We start from the raw sequence: 17998 nt of genomic DNA, 5'->3' as shown, positions 1-17998 counted from the left end.
CAAGATCTGTATTAGGCTACTGTAGGAGATTTCCACAGTAATATCTGATCGGCTATAAAGTGACCGGTTATCGCCCGTATTACCTGGTGTTGTTCGTTGGCATCATTTTCGACTACTCGGGACTTACGACATAGATTGACGGGACAAGATGGCCACGAAGCATTAGGAATTCCTTAGCTACAGTCATTTACAGCCTAGGCGAAATATAAATTTGATATTTTAGCATTCTTTCAATATGGGGTTGTCTCAAAGCTCAGGTGCATCCGAAGGAGGAACGGATGGATATCACGTGCATGGGGTAAATATTGAGATCTTGACATTTACACTTACATTTTCGTTGCAGGGTGACATTTCAAATTGCCAAATTGCTAGCTTGCTAGCATAGGGCGAAGAAGGGCCTGCCGAAATTATAAAGTGGCAGAAGATGTCGAGCAAATTCAGTGCATAATCAAGTCTTGACCTGCTCATCATACGTGCACTTAACAATGTGTTTTTACGTACAACAAAGTAGGTTCATTGAACTGAGCATCATTTTAATGCAAGGCGCTCTCGCCACAACGAAAAAAACAGCATTCCTCATGATTTCGTGAAAGCTTAACAACATTTATGTAACAACCAAATTCTGATACTGCTGTGACAAGCACACATGAAGCCTATCCACGTTAGAAACATACTTGTATATAGTAATGTTTTTTGTTGTTGCTTGTTTTCATATATGTTGTATACAACAAATGATACATTTCATCGACAATTTTTATTTATTTATATTTTTTTATTATTGTTCATGTCCTATAGGTTCAGGAGAATTCGCCTGCAGAGAAAGCTGGTTTGAATCCCTTTTTCGACTTCATAATATCTCTGGATAATCATAGACTTGTAAGTCAGTCCACTTACCATACTGTACCTGTTCTCATATTGGAGGCAGTGCAATACACGTCGAAAATTCAGTTGAAGTAAACAAAATAAATTATTTGTTTATTTACCTCATCTTCTTTGCTGCAGAACCAGGAGAATGACCTCCTGAAGGAACTTCTGAAGGTTAACATGGAGAAGTCTGTGAAGATGGAAGTCTACAGTACAAGGACCATGACGTTGCGGGAGGTGGAGGTGGTGCCCAGCAGTATGTGGGGAGGACAGGGTCTGCTTGGGGCAAGTGTCCGCTTCTGCGGTTGGCAAGGAGCCAATGAAAACGTCTGGCATGTACTGGTGAGTTGGGGTTCATCAGACTGCTGAGGACTTGGTGATGAGGGCTGTTAAGGTGAATTGGATATAATTCTTCTAAAATGCGCTCTCCCATATGAATTGTGTTTCCACTCTTAGGATGTGGATGTGAATTCACCAGCTGCTCTGGCAGGCCTTCAACCCCACGGTGACTTTATTGTGGGAGCGGACCAGGTGTTGCAAGATGTAAGAATCATCGTTTTTTTTCCTGGCTTATCTTCTACTATCTTCAGATGAAATGCTTTCACATTTTTTGAGTCTTTAACCCATAGCTCTCCGTCATGTCATTTTGATTTGTATTTCCCCAGTCGGAAGACTTCTTCTCATTGGTTGAGGCCCATGAAGGGAAGCCCCTAAAGCTGCTGGTGTACAACACTGAGACAGACGCCTGCCGTGAGGTGGTGGTCACACCCAACTCAGCCTGGGGAGGAGAGGGCAGGTACGCCATCCATATCAGTACATGTGTCACAGGTAGCACCATGAGCTGTCCGTGCACGGGAAACTGAATGTATACTCTGTTGCCCGCAGTCTGGGTTGCGGCATTGGCTATGGATACTTGCATCGGATCCCAGCTCAATCCCAGCTCACGACACAGAAACAGGAAATGCCCTTTGCCCCCCCTCCTGAAAATATGGACTCCCCAGAGATGCCTACCAATGGATACACTGAGGTAAGAAGCCACTTCCTTTCAGGCATCGGGTGAAACTGGCTGCTACCTTTTGGTGCCCACAACTCACTGTGATGCGGTTTCATGTCCAGTGAAGTCCAAAAAGTAGACCCTACCGAAGCTACTCGATGTCACGTGGAGGGGGGTTGGACATTGTCTTGTTTATCATTGTTCACATGAGGGAACACTCGGGTCACAAGCTTCAACTGTGCTGTCTCTTCAGGCATCCCTGGTGGCAGCCTCTGGTCAGCCCGTCCCGGATGAGGAGCTCACAGACCTCGAGCACCTCAACCTCCAGGACAGCTATCTGCCCCCACCCATCCAGAGGGTAATGGACCCAGGTACAATCACAGAAGTTCAGCCCCCAGTTATAGGTGAAGTAATTGATCATTTGCACGGCAAGGCAACATTACATTAATTGGATAATACCTTGCATCTGAATAACACTTTCAGCTTCTGTAACTGTTCAAAACCTTACGTTGGCTAGTTTTGAACCTTTTGAGTGCTTGCTGTGCTGCTACTTGCTTGTCGATTTTGTTCATGTTGTCTTCCCCAGATGCCAGTAATTGTAACGTCAGTGTTTGTGTTTGTTTTCCAAGGCTTCTCTGAATCTGAGGTGGCTATCATGAACTCTGACCCCTCGGACATGGTAGACAGGCTGGACTTGTCCGTCTCATCCATTGACATGACTAACACATCTCTGGCTGTGCATGAGGAGAAGGACATCGACAACATCTCTGGTATTGGTATGTTTCTGTTGAGGGAAGGAACATGCCATTGTATATTGCATTGTCCGGACATGTTATGCTTCACATGGTAAAACATTGACTTAAACAGGCTGTGAACACGTACTCAGTTGTTACTAGTTAAAGTAGTTAAAACTGTGTTGCTTAAGGGGAGGTGTCTGTGCGATACAGCATGTCCGTATTGTGATGCTGATTTGATGTTTTCTTCTGTTCCACAGAGGAGCTAGGGGAAAGTGAACTGCCTTTCTCACCACCTGACAACCAGATGGAGGAAGATGCTCCAGAGTCAATCTCCCAGGCAGCAGTGGACCTCACGCCCCCCCTTGCTTCAGCAATCACTTCTTCAGACACACCCACCGAGTCACCTATCCCACCGCCGGAATCCCCTCACCTGGTTGAAGAGTCAATAACCCCTCCTATTGAGTCAAATGATCCACCAACTAACCTGCCCGATGAATCCCTTGACCAAGCCATGGAAGAGTCCCTTCCACTTCCTGAGCCCCCTGTCCCAGTCCCAGACCCAGACCTCCCCTCCCTACCTTCTGTCAACCTCCTCCCAGCACAGCCTGTTGACCCCCCCTCCATTGATGACTCCACCAGTCAGGATATCCTGGATGGACCTGAGCCTGATGTCATCAGCTCAGTTGAGGAGCCTGTGGAATCAGGGGCAGTTGAATCTGACCACCAATGCTGCCACGACGACGAAGAAATCCATCTAGACACGGCAGTAGAGGAACCCTCCCTGGAGTAGGGTGGCTGTTGGTCACTTAGAAAACACTACAGAAAAGCTGAACTTCGACAATCAATAGGGCAATTATGAGGAAGACCTTAATCCAAGACAGGACAAACTCACACTATTCGTTCATTCAATTGGCTACAAGTAAACACTACAAGTCTTCCATAGGTTCAGGTACAGTATCGAAGTAATTATGTTGTATGATGAGATACCATGTAGGACAAATTCTAAGTAGTTTAGTTATATAGTACTATAGTTATAGCTACCTTGTATTGGGTAAAATCCAATGTTACAAGTAGTGCCAATTGCCACCATTTCCTAAACAGGCAATGTAACAGTCTTTGTAGACTGTTTACAATAAAAGTAGATCAAAATATTGTATTGGAATGGCCATGGAATATTTCCAAAGATTAATACATCTACATTTAAATATATTGTAAAACTACAGTTGTGGAATAACAAAGCACAGTTGCACCTTAATCTTTATGACAACAAGGTTTTTAACACAGTTTACACTATCAGTGGGATTCGCTCTAAGCACATCTTATAGCAACTGTAGCAGATTTTGATTGCTTCTTTTAATTTGAATGTCATTGTAAATCTTAGATTTTTTGTTTAAAAAACATTGACATAGGGAATTTCCTTGCATAGTTTTATAGTACACACAGCCCATTTTTATTTGTATTTTACTTTGCTGAAGCTATGCTGTGTTTACAAATGTGACAGGTGGAATCAGTTTGTCTGTGATCCTATCTTTTAAGAGAAATGCAGGGCCTTCACTAGGATACAGTATATTTATTTTTAAAAAGTTTAATCTTATTGGTCATTGGTTCAAGCAGGTCTGTAGCCTGCCAATATAAAGGGCATTATTTTATAACAAATAATGATGTTCCTTTGTCTCATTCCCCAATGTTACCTCGGCATATTCATTAAACTTTATCTATGCAATATGTGTAAACCAGGTTAGACGTAGAGCTGTGACTTTTCTGTGTGCTGCAATGTGGTCATGCTTATACCATAAAAGCAGTCATGAGTTTGCATGCATTTATTTCTGTTGAGATAATAACACTACTGTTCATTGGGTACCAGGTTAGGAATGTCTTTCTGCATGGGGATGGTTTATGGTTTCCACATTTTTATAGATTAGAGTAGCTTGCTTGTAGGAGAAATTGGAAGTATTTTTGCTAAGAATTTATCAATGGAGAGAATGTTTTATTAAGAATGGGTGCAAAGACTGAATGTGAAATTGATTCATTTTCTCTCAATGTGAAAAGAATGACATCACTGGAAGAAAAAATAAAATTTGTTACATATGTTTTTGTATTTTTGCCAGACCGTTTAATATCACAAAATAGATACATAACAGTAGAGATGTTAAACCATTCAAATTTATTGTTTTAAGCCCCAAATGTACATAATATACCAGTTGTTACACAAACAAGGATAAATTGCAGATCTTGGATATTCCTTTACTTTTTGTCTTTTCGCAAAATGGCACTCTCAGAGGAGTTGATAGAGGCTTACTCAAACTTTGCGACTGGGGAATACATGCATTACAAATATAATCGTCCTTGAGTACAAGAAATGAATACTTCAATTGCCTGCATTGTATGATTTACTATGCTAATATCCTGAGTGAAAAAAATCCCTCTTTTTCCAGAATCCGCTGAATTTCTATTTTAAGGGTCGAAGTTATACATTACAGATACTTTATTTGAATTACTACACAACAGTCATCCTGAATGTGAATATATTGATTTACTCATGATACAAGAACAGATCAAAGTGGCAACTTCTGTTAGTCATGATCAAAAATTCCTTGCCTGTCTTGTTTGCTAAGATGATACAGGCAACAGCTAACATTTTTGGGATGAACCTAGATATGGCAATTTGCACAATATTCTGTGTGTGTGTGTGTGTGTGGGGGGGGGGGGGGGTCGAATCAATCTTCCTATATTGTTAGTGTATTTGACCTTAAAACTGTACAAATGTTGTACATATATTTACAGAAAAAGAAATATTATCTTGAATGATCACACAACCTGCTGTGGTTTTAGACTCAAATACAAGGACTCTTAAGAGACAGGTATGTCAATTAAGCTTACCAATTATTCATTTTAATTCAGTATTTAAACCAACCAGTAATTCTCAGCAGATTTTGACACTGTGAAACACCATTCCATTCCAGAGTAAACCAATTGCTCTGGATAGCTGTCCAGAGGCACAAGTGTAGTCCTGGGTGATACTAGCATAGGGTGGAGTGTTGGTAGAGTAAGGGCTGTTTTTGGAATGTACTAGAATAAACAACCTTCAATATCCATGTACACACAAACTCATATGGACACATACTGTACATCAGTCACTCCCAAAATAAATGCAATGAATGATATTACAAAGCAAAGCAATCAAATATGTAAAAAATAATCTATGAGTGCTAGATAGAACATTTTGATTCAATTCTTCTATTGTACAAATCACAACTAGGTGGAAAATTGCAGGGTAGTCTTCCATCTTGGCTGCTCCATTCTGGTCTAGCCAGCCTCTGTGAGTGAGCCTCAGATTGATCTACATCTTCAGATGCCCACACCACAAGGAGAAGCTCCCAAACGCTGACCAGACAGACAGAGTGGGTCCTCAACGATATTCCAGCTCTCTTTTGACAATAGGATTGAAGGGACTGCATGTCAGTGTTAGGTGGTGATTGGCAAATGACTAAAACTTTCTTTGTGCCATGAGTTTCACGTTGCTTTCTGTCTATAGTGAAGCGTCAAGTCCCCTCCACTCTTCCAGATAAAATGTTTAACTGTTCGCAGGTCCATGTTGGGATCTAAGACCTACAAAACAAAAGGTGAAAATGTTTTACAATTATTGAAGTACCAATAAATTAAAGTGATTTAGGAGAGACGAGTAGATCAGATAACATTGGGAGATGGACAATCCGAACACCCACCTGGTCCTGACACATGAGTTCAATCTTCTCCTCCGCCAGCATCGCCATATCCTCCTCTTTCTCGGTCTCTCCTGGCTTGTCATTGGCTGAGGAGCTGGTGGTCTGAGATTCGTTGTCCAGGTTGATGATCTTCTCATATACATGCTCCATGACCTTCCTCACCTGCAGCATGTCACTGGCTGACAGGCGGTCCCTTGGGAACATGAGGCCACAATGGCTTTAGAGAGCACACCGTTTCTAACATGTTGATGTTTCCAGTGGCCAGGAGTGAATAGCCAAACCATCCCTTGACTACTGCACATTGTATGTAGAGATTAGCTCCAAATGATGCAAACAGGACCAAGCATGATAACTCACTTTTTCAGGGTTTTTGCACCGGAAGAAGAATGGGGTTGGAGGTAAAATGGAATTTTGTTGAACTTGGGCATATTTTTCTGAAAAAAGAGAGAAAAGGTTAGGTGCATTATTAATTAAAGATCATAGATGTATAGATTATCTATAAATGATTGTGGTCCCCTAACCCATTACAAAGGACGGGTCTAGTAAAGTATCCCGTCGAGTAGTTAAGTTCCAAAACCATGTCAATACAAATACATATTCAGTCTGAAATACTCACATCCACAGTTATGTCGATCACCCACTGTGGAACTGTCTCATTCAATAACATGGACTCAGTCTCTCCACCTGAATCCCTACATAACAGCCTTTGGAGAGAAGGAAGTCAACATCAGATGTCAAACAAACCATTCAGGTTTTTTTATTCATTGAACAAAAGAAAAATTTGAATGTTTTGTAGTGTCCCTATTAGCTGACTGAAAGGCATTTCTTAAAACTGCATTACAGCATATACATATCAAAGACTGAACAGGGGTTGAAGTAACATGAGGTACGTACCGGAATAAAGTTCTCCCTCCAGCCTCCCCAAAGATGACCGGAGTGTGAGGTGGCACCTGGAAATACCCATTTCCTTTCTGCACCCTGGTTTCCTGTTCCCCGTTCACTAAGGGAATGGGACCACTTTCAACATTAGACCCCTTTTCCAAGACAAACTCCCATACAATGCCTCAGATAAGGCTGATCAATAAACTGAAATGTCAACACGTGTCGAATGTGGACACGTGTTGGTACCCCTCATATAATGCAATAGCTTTTAATGTTATCACTTTTCAGGAGGAATGAAGAATTATTTCAATGAGCTGTAAGGGTACCAACAAATTTGAGCATGTGTGTATCTACTCACCATGGTTGACCTCATTCTCCTCCTCATCCATGGGGTTGATGTGTGTCCTGGGCCAGAACTCCAGCAGAGCCTGAAGCAGCAGTCCACCCAGGTTTACTACACACAAGAGGGGTGAATGGTTACAAACAGCTCAGATGTATTTATTTAAGTAATTCTCCTAAAATTATTTATTATCAGAATCAGAATTCGGATTATTCGCCATGTATGTTATACAAAACACGGAATTTACAGTGGCAGGAAGGTGCAAACAATAAACATATACAGATCTTAAATTAGTAAAAGTACAAACATTTAACTATTTCTAAGAACTAAACAATCTAAAAAGAAAACATAATTATCCATATTAATACACCAAGTCCTACACTTGGGATCCGATCCATCTGAGCTAGAGAATCCAGCATCTTTCGCCGACACCCAGGCAGCGAAGCAGTCGCTCTCATCCAACGTGATGGTCAGCATCTATCCAGAAACACACAAAGTGGCAAATACATCAATGCAGCCGTGGAACATATACTAAGTAAAGGTTCTTTCAGATGTTTGTGCGTGCAGGAACGGTGTGTGCTTCAGACCTACCCCTGTTTTGAGATCGACAGAAAACCAGTTTGGTACGTACACCATCTTGAAACGCTTCTTGATCTCTTCATCAAACTCAATTTTTCCCAGGTCCTCACCCTTGCAAGCCTAAAGAGATGTCCGAATGTATTCTTGGTTAATTGCCTTTTCCATTCACAGTGCAATTTTCTGTCTGCAGTCGTGAGTACCAAATACAGAACATAATTGAACTTATGAAACAAATCTTTACCTTCAGCACATCCCAGAAAGCCACATTGTTGTTGGTGTCTTTGGTAAGAATGTGCCTTTTGTCATTTAGTATGTGACACTGAATTATACTGGCACCTCCTGAACAAAGCAATTAGGAAACTCATTAGAAGGTTAAATAATGTGAACTTTTCAGCGGTAGGAAGCAATGCTTTAAAGACAGATCAAGTTAATGTGATGACTACCTTTGATGACTTGCTCAGGTTGCGTACAGAGTGGGGTGAGGGGAGTGCTGCAGTCGTTGTCATAGTCCCCTGATGCTCTAAAGTTGTGCATTGCCTTTAAAGACTGAATATAATTGTTTCGGTTAACTTATTATGTACGAACGGTGTGACATGAAGTAATAAATATTGACGGAGGATTTTCTTGGTTTGAAGAACAATGTCTGTTTAACCTTTATACTTACTGCTGTGCAATACTAATGTGCATTTTAAGTTGAAATTAGATTAAACCACTAAACAACATTAGCCACAGTATGAAAGCATTGGATGACTAACTAAACAGGGTTGTAGTGTACTGTAGTCATTATTCTGACAGATTACACTGAATTTAGAGGGGAGTTACACGCATTCTTACCCATTTGTTTACAGATGACTTGGTGGTAGACACCCAGATAGCAGGAGGTGGGTCTGCGGATCTGTCCAGTTCCATCTGAGGAAGAAACCGATATGAAAAGTGAGATTCATAACAGACTGACAGGAATAAAAGGGACGTTGATGGTTAATATATCAATGTTCTCTAAAATCTGTATCCACCAAACATGGTTAACAGCACCAGCTGCAGGTCAGCGTTCAGGTTAGTTTGTTACCTTGAGGACAGGAGCCTTCTCTTCACAGATGAGCACACGAATGTCTGGGTTACGCAGGTCGGTGCAGTAGATCTTCTTGTCCCGGCCTCCAGAGTAGATGTGTGTGAAGGCCTCATTGACTTGCAGAGCCCAAACACCTTCGTCATGGAATCGATAAGTGGCAATACACCTCTGCTGACCCAAAGACCACAGACGGATGGTCCCATCTGAACTGCCTGACAGACACTGGCGAAAAACAAGAAAGGAAAGGTTTGCAAGATACACTACGGAGCAGTCAGACCAAATGTTAAAAGGGCTCAGATTAAATCTTAAATTTACCTGAGTGCCATCTCTATTCAACAACAGCGATTTCACGTTGTCCGTGTGGCCTTTCAATTTCATCAGCTTAGCACATGTCCGAGGGTCCCATACTCTAAGAACCTAAGAGCAGACACGTTTAAATTGTGTCTGCCTTTTAAAAGGGGGACCACAATTGGATGTCAAAAGTGAAACTCAAACCTTTTCTGTGGAACCTGACACAATGACTGTGCCCATCTGGTTCATCGCCAGGCTGTATATGGAGTCTTTGTTCCCACTGAGAGAAGAGGCTGGCACAAACAAAACAAGTCTCAACATTCAAATCAATGTGTCTTTTGGAATGTCAACAACAATAGTATATGTTTAGCTACATTGCTGAACAGAAGTCACTGCTGAACCACTTTTCAATTTCACCTTGACGTGAAGAGTGTTCAAAAAGGTTGAAACAGTCCTTACTGGTGACAGTGTTGTTGGAGGCTGTCAAAGCTGTTAATGTGTTCACATCCCATAGAAAGATTTGTCGGTCCAGGCCAGCTGATGCCACCAGCTCCTTGTCTTTAGCATACGCTAAAGCTTTGACATAATCCTGTAGATCCAACATCCAAAAACCAATGTATGCCAACGGACTATCTTTGTTTAGTTTTTACCATGATTACAGTTTTTGTATATCCAGCATTTCAAATAGGAGGGTTTACAATTTATTACAGGTTTGGAAAATATTAACATAGATAGGTCTGATAGAATGATAGGTCTGATAAAAGCATCTGCTACAATGAATAAATGTAAATGTGTAAAAAACAAACAAATACAAATAAAGTAAGTGCACCTTGTGTGTCCGTAACGTTGACATGCAGAAGCCTTTATGGGCATTCCATACTTTAACGGTTGTATCTGATGAAGCAGATATCACTGCAAGAGACAAAAATGTACATGTGTTAAATATTAGTTATAATAGTTGGAATTAAATAATAGCACTTGTATTATCCCTTAAGGACACTACTGGGAATTTAACTCACAAGTCTTTCCATTGCAACAGAGCACGATGTCATTGACCCAGTCTGTATGGTGTTCCATAGAGGCAATGTATGGATCCTGCTACAATAAATACATAAGGTTAAAACAAATGGTTTACTTCCAAAGACGATGTAGTATTACATGCATACATGTCCATCAATACACTGGATTAACTTAAATTACAACGTTAATGAAACGTTGTGTGAAACTCTACCTTGTGCTGGTTGACACTCCATATCCTGATGATGGAGTCCCTCCCAGCTGTGAAAAGCCGATTCAAGGCTGGGTCAAGCTGAAGAGCATTCACCCCATTGCGATTGTATTTTTCAACTTCATCTCTGATGACGTATGAAACCTGAGAACCCCACCATAAGACATTAAGAACTGATCCACAACCAATCAAACGCCAATGTATTTTTTCTTCATTTGTGGAATATTTAAGTGTGGTTGAAGTAGGCCTAAAGGAGATAGATTCGGTAATGAATTTGAGAGATAGAATGCGAGCAATAAAATACTAATACCAACACTAAGTAATTACCAACCGAACAGATGTATTGGCAGATTACGATTACTCATAATCGTACCCACAGTACCATACAAATTTGTATTTATCTATGTATGGTACTATGGGTATTGGGACGCACCCACTGTCTTTGACACTGCTCAGAATAGATGACAATCATTACGTGCTATTACAAAGCGGGTGTTTCGATTAAGTAAATCATTCTCGGGGGTCAATAAATAATTATCTAGACTAAATGTATAAAGCTACCTAGAGCTAGCTATTAGTAGCTGGTCATCCTTTTAAAACCAAAATATTCAATTTAGCGATTCCATTTCAGCGAAGTGGTGTTCCCTTACAATTTTCCATAAATTACATTTGCAAATAAACATACAGCTTAATGCTCAAAAAAATTACAATGTCATTATGCCAAAGTCTAACCATTGTGTGTGTGTTTTATTTTGTTTCATGTTGCACGCTACTGCCTGTAGCAGTTTGTTCCAGGAATTAGACTGAGCCGTTTGGACGTCAGTAGACGATACTTGAACATGCGAGCATCCTTTTTAAATCCGGTAATCTTTGACTCTCTTTTTTGGGTTATCTGTGTTGTTTCCTAGACTATGAAGAAATGTTTTGTATTTTATTTATATAGCGCTCATTAAAAGTAAAACAATTTACCTGTACTTTCCTCCGCCCAGCAGCATTCTGTCTGTGGTGAGTCGCCATCTTACATGTTGACAGTCAATCCACCTATGTCACATCCGAAAATAAGCCACACTGCTTCCCATGTGTCAACTGGGGCTTATGGGTAAATGAGTTCTACTTCTTGCAATTCACTGTAGTTGCGAGACAATTCACTGTATGTGAGTGAGAAGTATGATTAAAAAAAATACAAATATGATGATAATAATAATAAAAGTAAAAAAGATAGAGATATATTGTGGGCCCATATTGTGGGTCTCCTTTTCAATATAGTTATACAATATTGTAATGTAGGCTAGAGTTATCAAGCTGGAATAGTCACAAGGTAGAACATTGATCCCATTAAGAAATGAACCAGCAATTTTAGATTTTCGTAGTCTAGCCTATTCTTTAAATTCCTTTAATTCCTAATTAAAACATCAGATTCCTTTAGAGGGTGCTGTAGTGCAACAACTATGGTAGCTTACCCACTTGAAGGATGAGGTAAATGCCAATTTGGAGTATCATTTCACCTGTAGCTTGCTGGAAATGCTTGGTATAAACATGCTACTGCCACAAATATGACGATTTCAATCACATTTCAGTTTTTTAGGAAGGCCATACGTCCATTTCGACTAAAGGGTAGGCACACATTTTTGTCGTTTCAACATCCTTCGATGCATTTTATCATTAATGGGCTATGTTTGTATTTGTTAAGGGAATCTCGTATTTGCCTTATCAAAGATGACATTAGCCTACTGTTCCCACAGTCCCCCAAACAAAATTAAAACTAGGCCTATGAAACTACCAAAAGTAGTCCTCATTAAGGAGTGAACATAAATGGAGAAAGTTTGATGTCAGTGTAGCCTACTGTAGCAGTAACAATAATCCGATATGTTAGATTTTTGAATATGAGATGAGATGCCCAGCTATAATCCTCTTTTCTAGGCAAGCATCATCCTCCCTCCCCAACTCATCAACTCAAGGGCAAACGGAGAAAGGACTTTTCCCTCTCAGCGCTAGGGGTTTTGGAAGCGCATGCATTTCAGGCGAGAGTGTGTATGGTGAGAGGTTTTGAGGCTTATGCGCTTGGAAAAAAATATTACCTGGTAATGAAATGGAAGAGAACGACTACTTCTTGGAAGGATCCTAGGTAGCCGTCGCACCTGAAGCAGCCAAGATGCTCAGCGCAAGGGAATTTGATCAACTTCGTTTTGACAGACAACTTCTGAAATTGGCACCGCAGTAATTACGCCCACATCAGTCGCCTATAACCTTTGATTGGAATATGTGTTGATGAAAATAATGGATTCCACATGTGTCTGGCTCTGCTGTCCTCAACACACTGAAGAACTTAACTCGGGAAGCTATGCCGTAAATGTCGGAGTTTCACATGTAAGTAGCTCATTCTATATTTACCTGGCCAAATTGTTGTATTGTAGGCCTACATACATCCAATGCATTGAAAGGCAGACTACATTGTCTTTTTTGTAGCTATGTAGGCATAATAAAGGTACAACTTACAGTCAATAGTTATGTCAAATATAATGGAACTGTTAAAAAGTGAAAAGACAAAACGTCGCCTAATGTATTAGGTTAACTCTGCATATGTTTTCAACTGTTGGCGTATTGGCTAACAAGCCGAGGTATTTCAGTTGTCTAGTTATCCAGTATTTTCTAGTAGGCTGACTACGTTTTCATTTAATATCATGAGCTTTGCACCTCATGGGAAGATACTTAAGTCTTTATGCCAAAGGATAACCTGGTTCTTTAAACTCTGACCTTTTTCTTAACCCTCAACATTACCTCACATGCTGTCTAGATGCCACCTATGCCACCTATCCCAATCAGAGAAAGCAGTAGTAGGACTGTAGGTGTATGTCCCAGTTGTTCCGCTGGGTAGATGGTAATCGACACATAGGCTACTTGGGGATTGAATTTGTGGACATATTTTCTCCACTGTGTTTTGAAATTCTGTACAAGGGTTCACAGCATATTATTATTATCCTAGCAAATGAAGCAAATGCACTTTCATTATTCAATGTGACATTACTGTAAGGCGCTGCATTGCGAGCTTTCTGTGCGACAGTAGGCCATGATGGTTGCAAGGACGCTAACCTAATGACTACTGTAATCACAGCAAAAGGTTTGGGGTTAGGAAGAATTAGGTCATACTGTAGCAACTGCTACACTACATTTTTGGGCCCCATATTAAACACTGCAACACAGCAATTCACCATTCAACAGCTCTTACTGTAGTAGACCCTATAGTATACATTGTTTTCTCTCTTGAACAGAGATCTTATTGGGATTTTTATTTTTGTTTGAATTGTTTATCACTTGTATTATTGTTTTTATTGATTTTATGTAAAGCACCTTGAGCTACAATTCTTGTATGAAATGTGCTATATAAATAAAGTCTTACTTACTTACTATAGTAGACAGATGTCTAGGCTGGTAAAGAGCCTCTCTTGGTCCACTCCGTATACCGTGTTGCCACATATCAGGCCACTTAGAAAATACGTGTTTGCCTGTGTTTTGTGTGAATGCCTTTTTTTCTATATTTGGATAAGGACCAAGGGATTTGATTATTTTAGATGCAAAGAGTAGGATTGAGAAGTGCAAATAAGGAGAGGAAATAAAGAAGTAAACAGCTCAGTAAATGTTGTTTTAGTAGGGTTTTAGGATCATGGCCAAAGTCAAGTCAAGTCACTACTATTTAATTTGAGATTTTAGGGCACACAATCACTGCCTCAAGGATTCAAGACACATAATAGGTAGTCTACCTAAATAGGCTAAATAGTCAAGAGACTTGATAAGCCTTACCACAAGGTAAAGTAAAAATGTATAAATACAAATCACTTTTTTCTGTAATTCATCTGGAATATTGATAAGTAGAACACAAAATGTTCACTATTTTAAATGGGGAATAAAACCTGGCATGGTATCAACACAGTATATCACAAGCAACCTAGCTAAGAGATCATATGCTTTTGTTTTGATGAGATGGAGACATTGATTACTGTGGATTAGTTTGTCCTCAGATAACCCTGTCTTTTTAATGACCACTGGGTTTAAGAACAATTTGTTTACAACTTAAATTGGAAAAGCCCAAAATACAATCAACAACTTTATTTATTCTGTGCACTCATACTTATCCTCTTTATAGGTATTTCAATCCTCTCACTGAATATGTTTATGAATTTAACTTTCTCTGAAATGACAACACTCTCATCATGTATCTAAATATAAAAATGTATGGGGAACGATTTTAATCATATGTTGTTTTTTAATCATCGGATTAAGACGATTAACAGAATCTCCAGACTTCCATGAACTGCCCTGTAGTCAGAGTGACCCAGTATTTGAGCTGGGCACATTCACACATACGTCATATGACACTTATGGATGGATAGATAGATATTTTGTATTTATTGTGGCAGTCAGCTACAGTAATATATTCTCTACTAACCTATACAACTTTTTGCAAAGGTGAACACAGATGTAACAGCTTAAATGTGTTAAGCATAGAGATGATCTGTATACCAAGATGTTGCTGACCTTTTAGGCCTAAATTATTTAGGAGGTTTAGAAATGAGCTTTGGTATCATTGTGGTGCATTGACAGACTTGAAATCTGTGGGCCGCTTTAGTCTAGAATCTAGAGGCCATCCTTCTGAAAAGATAACAAATCTGTGAAAAAAAGTGCAAAATGTCTCAATTTCTCGTCTCCAGCTCGTACACTTGAGGTCCAATACCGTTTTTAAGTAGATCAGTGTATAAAATACAGTAGAATGACAGTGCCACAGTAGACATTGATGGGGAGGCTGTCAGCCCTCTGCTCCTGTCTACTTTTAATCTAATTATGATAATTATTTGCAAAGAGACTGTATCAAATCTGGCTGTCATGAGAATTACATTTAATTTAACTAAGATACTTTTTTCTCTACGCTGTGTAATACTTTTACACCATTTCCTCCATTCTATAAGCTAGCTCCAAAATGGAGATGACCCTCCTTTTCTCTGTGCATTTTCACTGTGGGCACTTGGGCGGCTCAGGGGGTAGAGAGGGTTGTCTGTTAATTGCAAGATTGGCGGTTCGATCCCCAACTCCTCCTAGGTCATGTGCCGAAGTATCCTTGAGCAAGACTCTGAACCCCAAGTTGCTCCCGATGGGCAGGCCGGCGCCTTGCATGGCAGCTCGCTGCCGTCGGTATGTGTGAGTGTGAGTATGAATGGGTTAATGAGAGGCAAACATTGTAAAGTGCTTTGAGTGCCGCTAAGGTAGAAAAGCGCTATATAAATGCAGTCCATTTACTGTAGATTTTGTGACATAATGTTAAAATAGTAGGGTTAGTTGCCTTTGGCTTGAAGACAAGGATACCAAACGCTGGTTCCATTGATGACAACAATTTCAGTTAGAAATCTAAAAATTAGACATCTATCATTGAGTGTGGACGAAGTACCACTCTTAACTCACAGATCCATATGAATGTAAGCATTGTGCAGTATAACAAGGGTTTTGTCAGGGAGAAATTAGACCTTTACTTTCAACCTCTGTCTTTCTGAACCTATTCAAGCTGTAATCAAATTGGTAACTCATAGAATTCAGTGCAGTAAATTAAATTAGTTGATTAGGTAGAGATAAACCTTTGTCAGTTCAAGATCAATTGAAAGCAGATGGACCATGCTTGGTCTGAAGGGACCAATGTACTCTCTGGTCTTTCACAACATTATGTGAAATACTTTCTTTAACGTGTACATTTTAGACTGACCACTTTTATACCCATGAGTGCAACTTAACAGTCATTGAGAAGGAATCATGTATGACCTCACTGTGCTATACCACCACAAAATGATATGTTGATTCATGCAGTACTGTAAGAAAAAACTCACTTAGTCATTCCACCTGGAATGTATACATTAGTCACTGTACTGTCAGTTATTCCACAACATGAATTATTTCCTCAATACTATACAGTACAATACAATATATATCTACATATTAGGATTTATTTTATTATAGTCCCTTCAAGGTCAAATCTGAGTTAAATTACAATTATCTTGACCTGAATTCTATTGATGAAATCATTTAAAATTCAGACATTTCAAAAACAGACAAGCAAATTCCTTGTCTGTGCAAACTGTCATGGCAAATAAATCCCTTTCTGATTCTAATTCCCCATCCTATTTTTCTGAAACGTAACCCTTCATGTATGTCTCCACACAGCAGTAGAGTATTCTTGCAGGACCCTGTAGTTTCATCAGTTCAGAACCAATGAGCTTAGTTAAGTGGAGACAAGTGCCACCCATTCACAATCTCTGACCAGAACCAGTGAAAATCTCAGTTTGGGGCGATGCTTGTGGGCTTAATCCCTCTGACTGAGAATGGTTGGCCTACTTTGAAAGAAACAGTTGGGTAACAGGAAGTGGGCCTTGGCCAGTGGTAATAAACTTATAGTCTTCCCACATAGTCTTTAGAGTTCCCTATGCAACCTCCAAACGAGGACGTTTTAACTAATCTGGATTTGGCTTTAGACATCACATTTAGGTATGATGGCCAAAATAGAGAATGTAAGAAAGCTGTCCTGATCGGGACATCAGCAACTATGGATGAAAATTCCCTTGATATGATTTGCCAAATTGTATATTAAAAAAATGTTTATTTTCTTCAATATCATTGACTGATTGTAGAAACTTCACTGTCAGAGTATTTTGCAGTGCACCTTGAAATAATCAACACATTTTAAATAACGTGTATAGTTCAGCAGTGCTTTTATAGTCCTACCAACTGTTATAATACATCCTATGTGATGGCTAGGATGTATTGGTTGGGGATGGGGGAAATGCCTATTACAGTAAAAAATAATAACTAGGAAGCCCCCATTATTCATAAGAGTTGTTAAACAATGTGGACCAAATCTGTACATCATTGTGCCACAGCTACTGTGGTTGTGTATTAATGAATTATGTAATTTCTGTGATCAGCCTTTAAGCTCCTACATTTGTGCACTTGAAGACTCATCTTAATGTAACACGACATGCAGGCAGCCCAGTGTAGTTTAAGAGCCCCCACAGTCTGTTAAAACTGGACTGGACCAGAAAATCCTTTAGGGAAATCAACTCTTGAGAGCACAGACTGCTCCCATAATGCCCTTTTATCTCGAACATTTACACTCATCTAAAGGAGTCTACTGGGACAACAGTTGTATCATGAACTCAGGATGACATGAACTCATGTGTCCACTAACAATGGAGTTTAATCATATGTATGGTGGTAGTGTTTCCAATGTAATTTAGTACTTCAATTTACCATAA

At 39.8% G+C, this 17998-nt stretch overlaps 2 protein-coding genes across 6 annotated transcripts; one reads left to right on the top strand and one right to left on the bottom strand.

The window, feature by feature from the left end:
• Positions 1-154: 154 nt before the first annotated feature.
• Positions 155-4693, top strand: LOC136958459 (Golgi reassembly-stacking protein 1-like). Of its 3 annotated transcripts, none has more exons than XM_067252370.1 (9): positions 155-298; positions 796-876; positions 1003-1206; positions 1321-1407; positions 1530-1660; positions 1750-1891; positions 2112-2229; positions 2488-2634; positions 2853-4693. In XM_067252370.1, exons 1-9 carry the CDS (start codon positions 236-238, stop codon positions 3383-3385), a joined length of 1506 nt encoding a protein of 501 aa, XP_067108471.1. In that variant the 5' UTR covers positions 155-235; the 3' UTR covers positions 3386-4693. The 3 variants fall into 3 exon arrangements, with proteins under 3 accessions (XP_067108471.1, XP_067108470.1, XP_067108469.1); XM_067252369.1 differs by having other exon boundaries at positions 2112-2262; positions 2488-2628; XM_067252368.1 differs by having other exon boundaries at positions 2112-2262.
• A 47-nt stretch (positions 4694-4740) lies between these two features.
• Positions 4741-11726, bottom strand: LOC136958457 (WD repeat-containing protein 48). 3 transcript variants are annotated; one of them, XM_067252364.1, is made up of 19 exons: positions 11679-11726; positions 10713-10853; positions 10501-10579; positions 10311-10393; positions 9899-10070; positions 9686-9774; positions 9506-9607; positions 9188-9412; positions 8956-9030; positions 8565-8667; positions 8363-8460; positions 8134-8241; positions 7923-8019; positions 7561-7656; positions 7215-7320; positions 6937-7024; positions 6678-6754; positions 6321-6513; positions 4741-6204 (listed from the first exon to the last, which is right to left on the bottom strand). In XM_067252364.1, exons 1-19 carry the CDS (start codon positions 11724-11726, stop codon positions 6109-6111), a joined length of 2076 nt encoding a protein of 691 aa, XP_067108465.1. In that variant the 3' UTR covers positions 4741-6108. The 3 variants fall into 3 exon arrangements, with proteins under 3 accessions (XP_067108465.1, XP_067108466.1, XP_067108467.1); XM_067252365.1 differs by having other exon boundaries at positions 9941-10070; XM_067252366.1 differs by having other exon boundaries at positions 9941-10070; positions 10501-10576.
• Positions 11727-17998: the final 6272 nt, after the last annotated feature.

The sequence above is a fragment of the Osmerus mordax genome, chromosome 16 (genome assembly GCF_038355195.1).
Source record: "Osmerus mordax isolate fOsmMor3 chromosome 16, fOsmMor3.pri, whole genome shotgun sequence".
Taxonomy (NCBI): Eukaryota; Metazoa; Chordata; class Actinopteri; order Osmeriformes; family Osmeridae; genus Osmerus; species Osmerus mordax.
The sequence above is the reverse complement of the archived record's forward strand: the minus strand, read 5'-3'. Positions and strand labels throughout refer to the sequence as shown.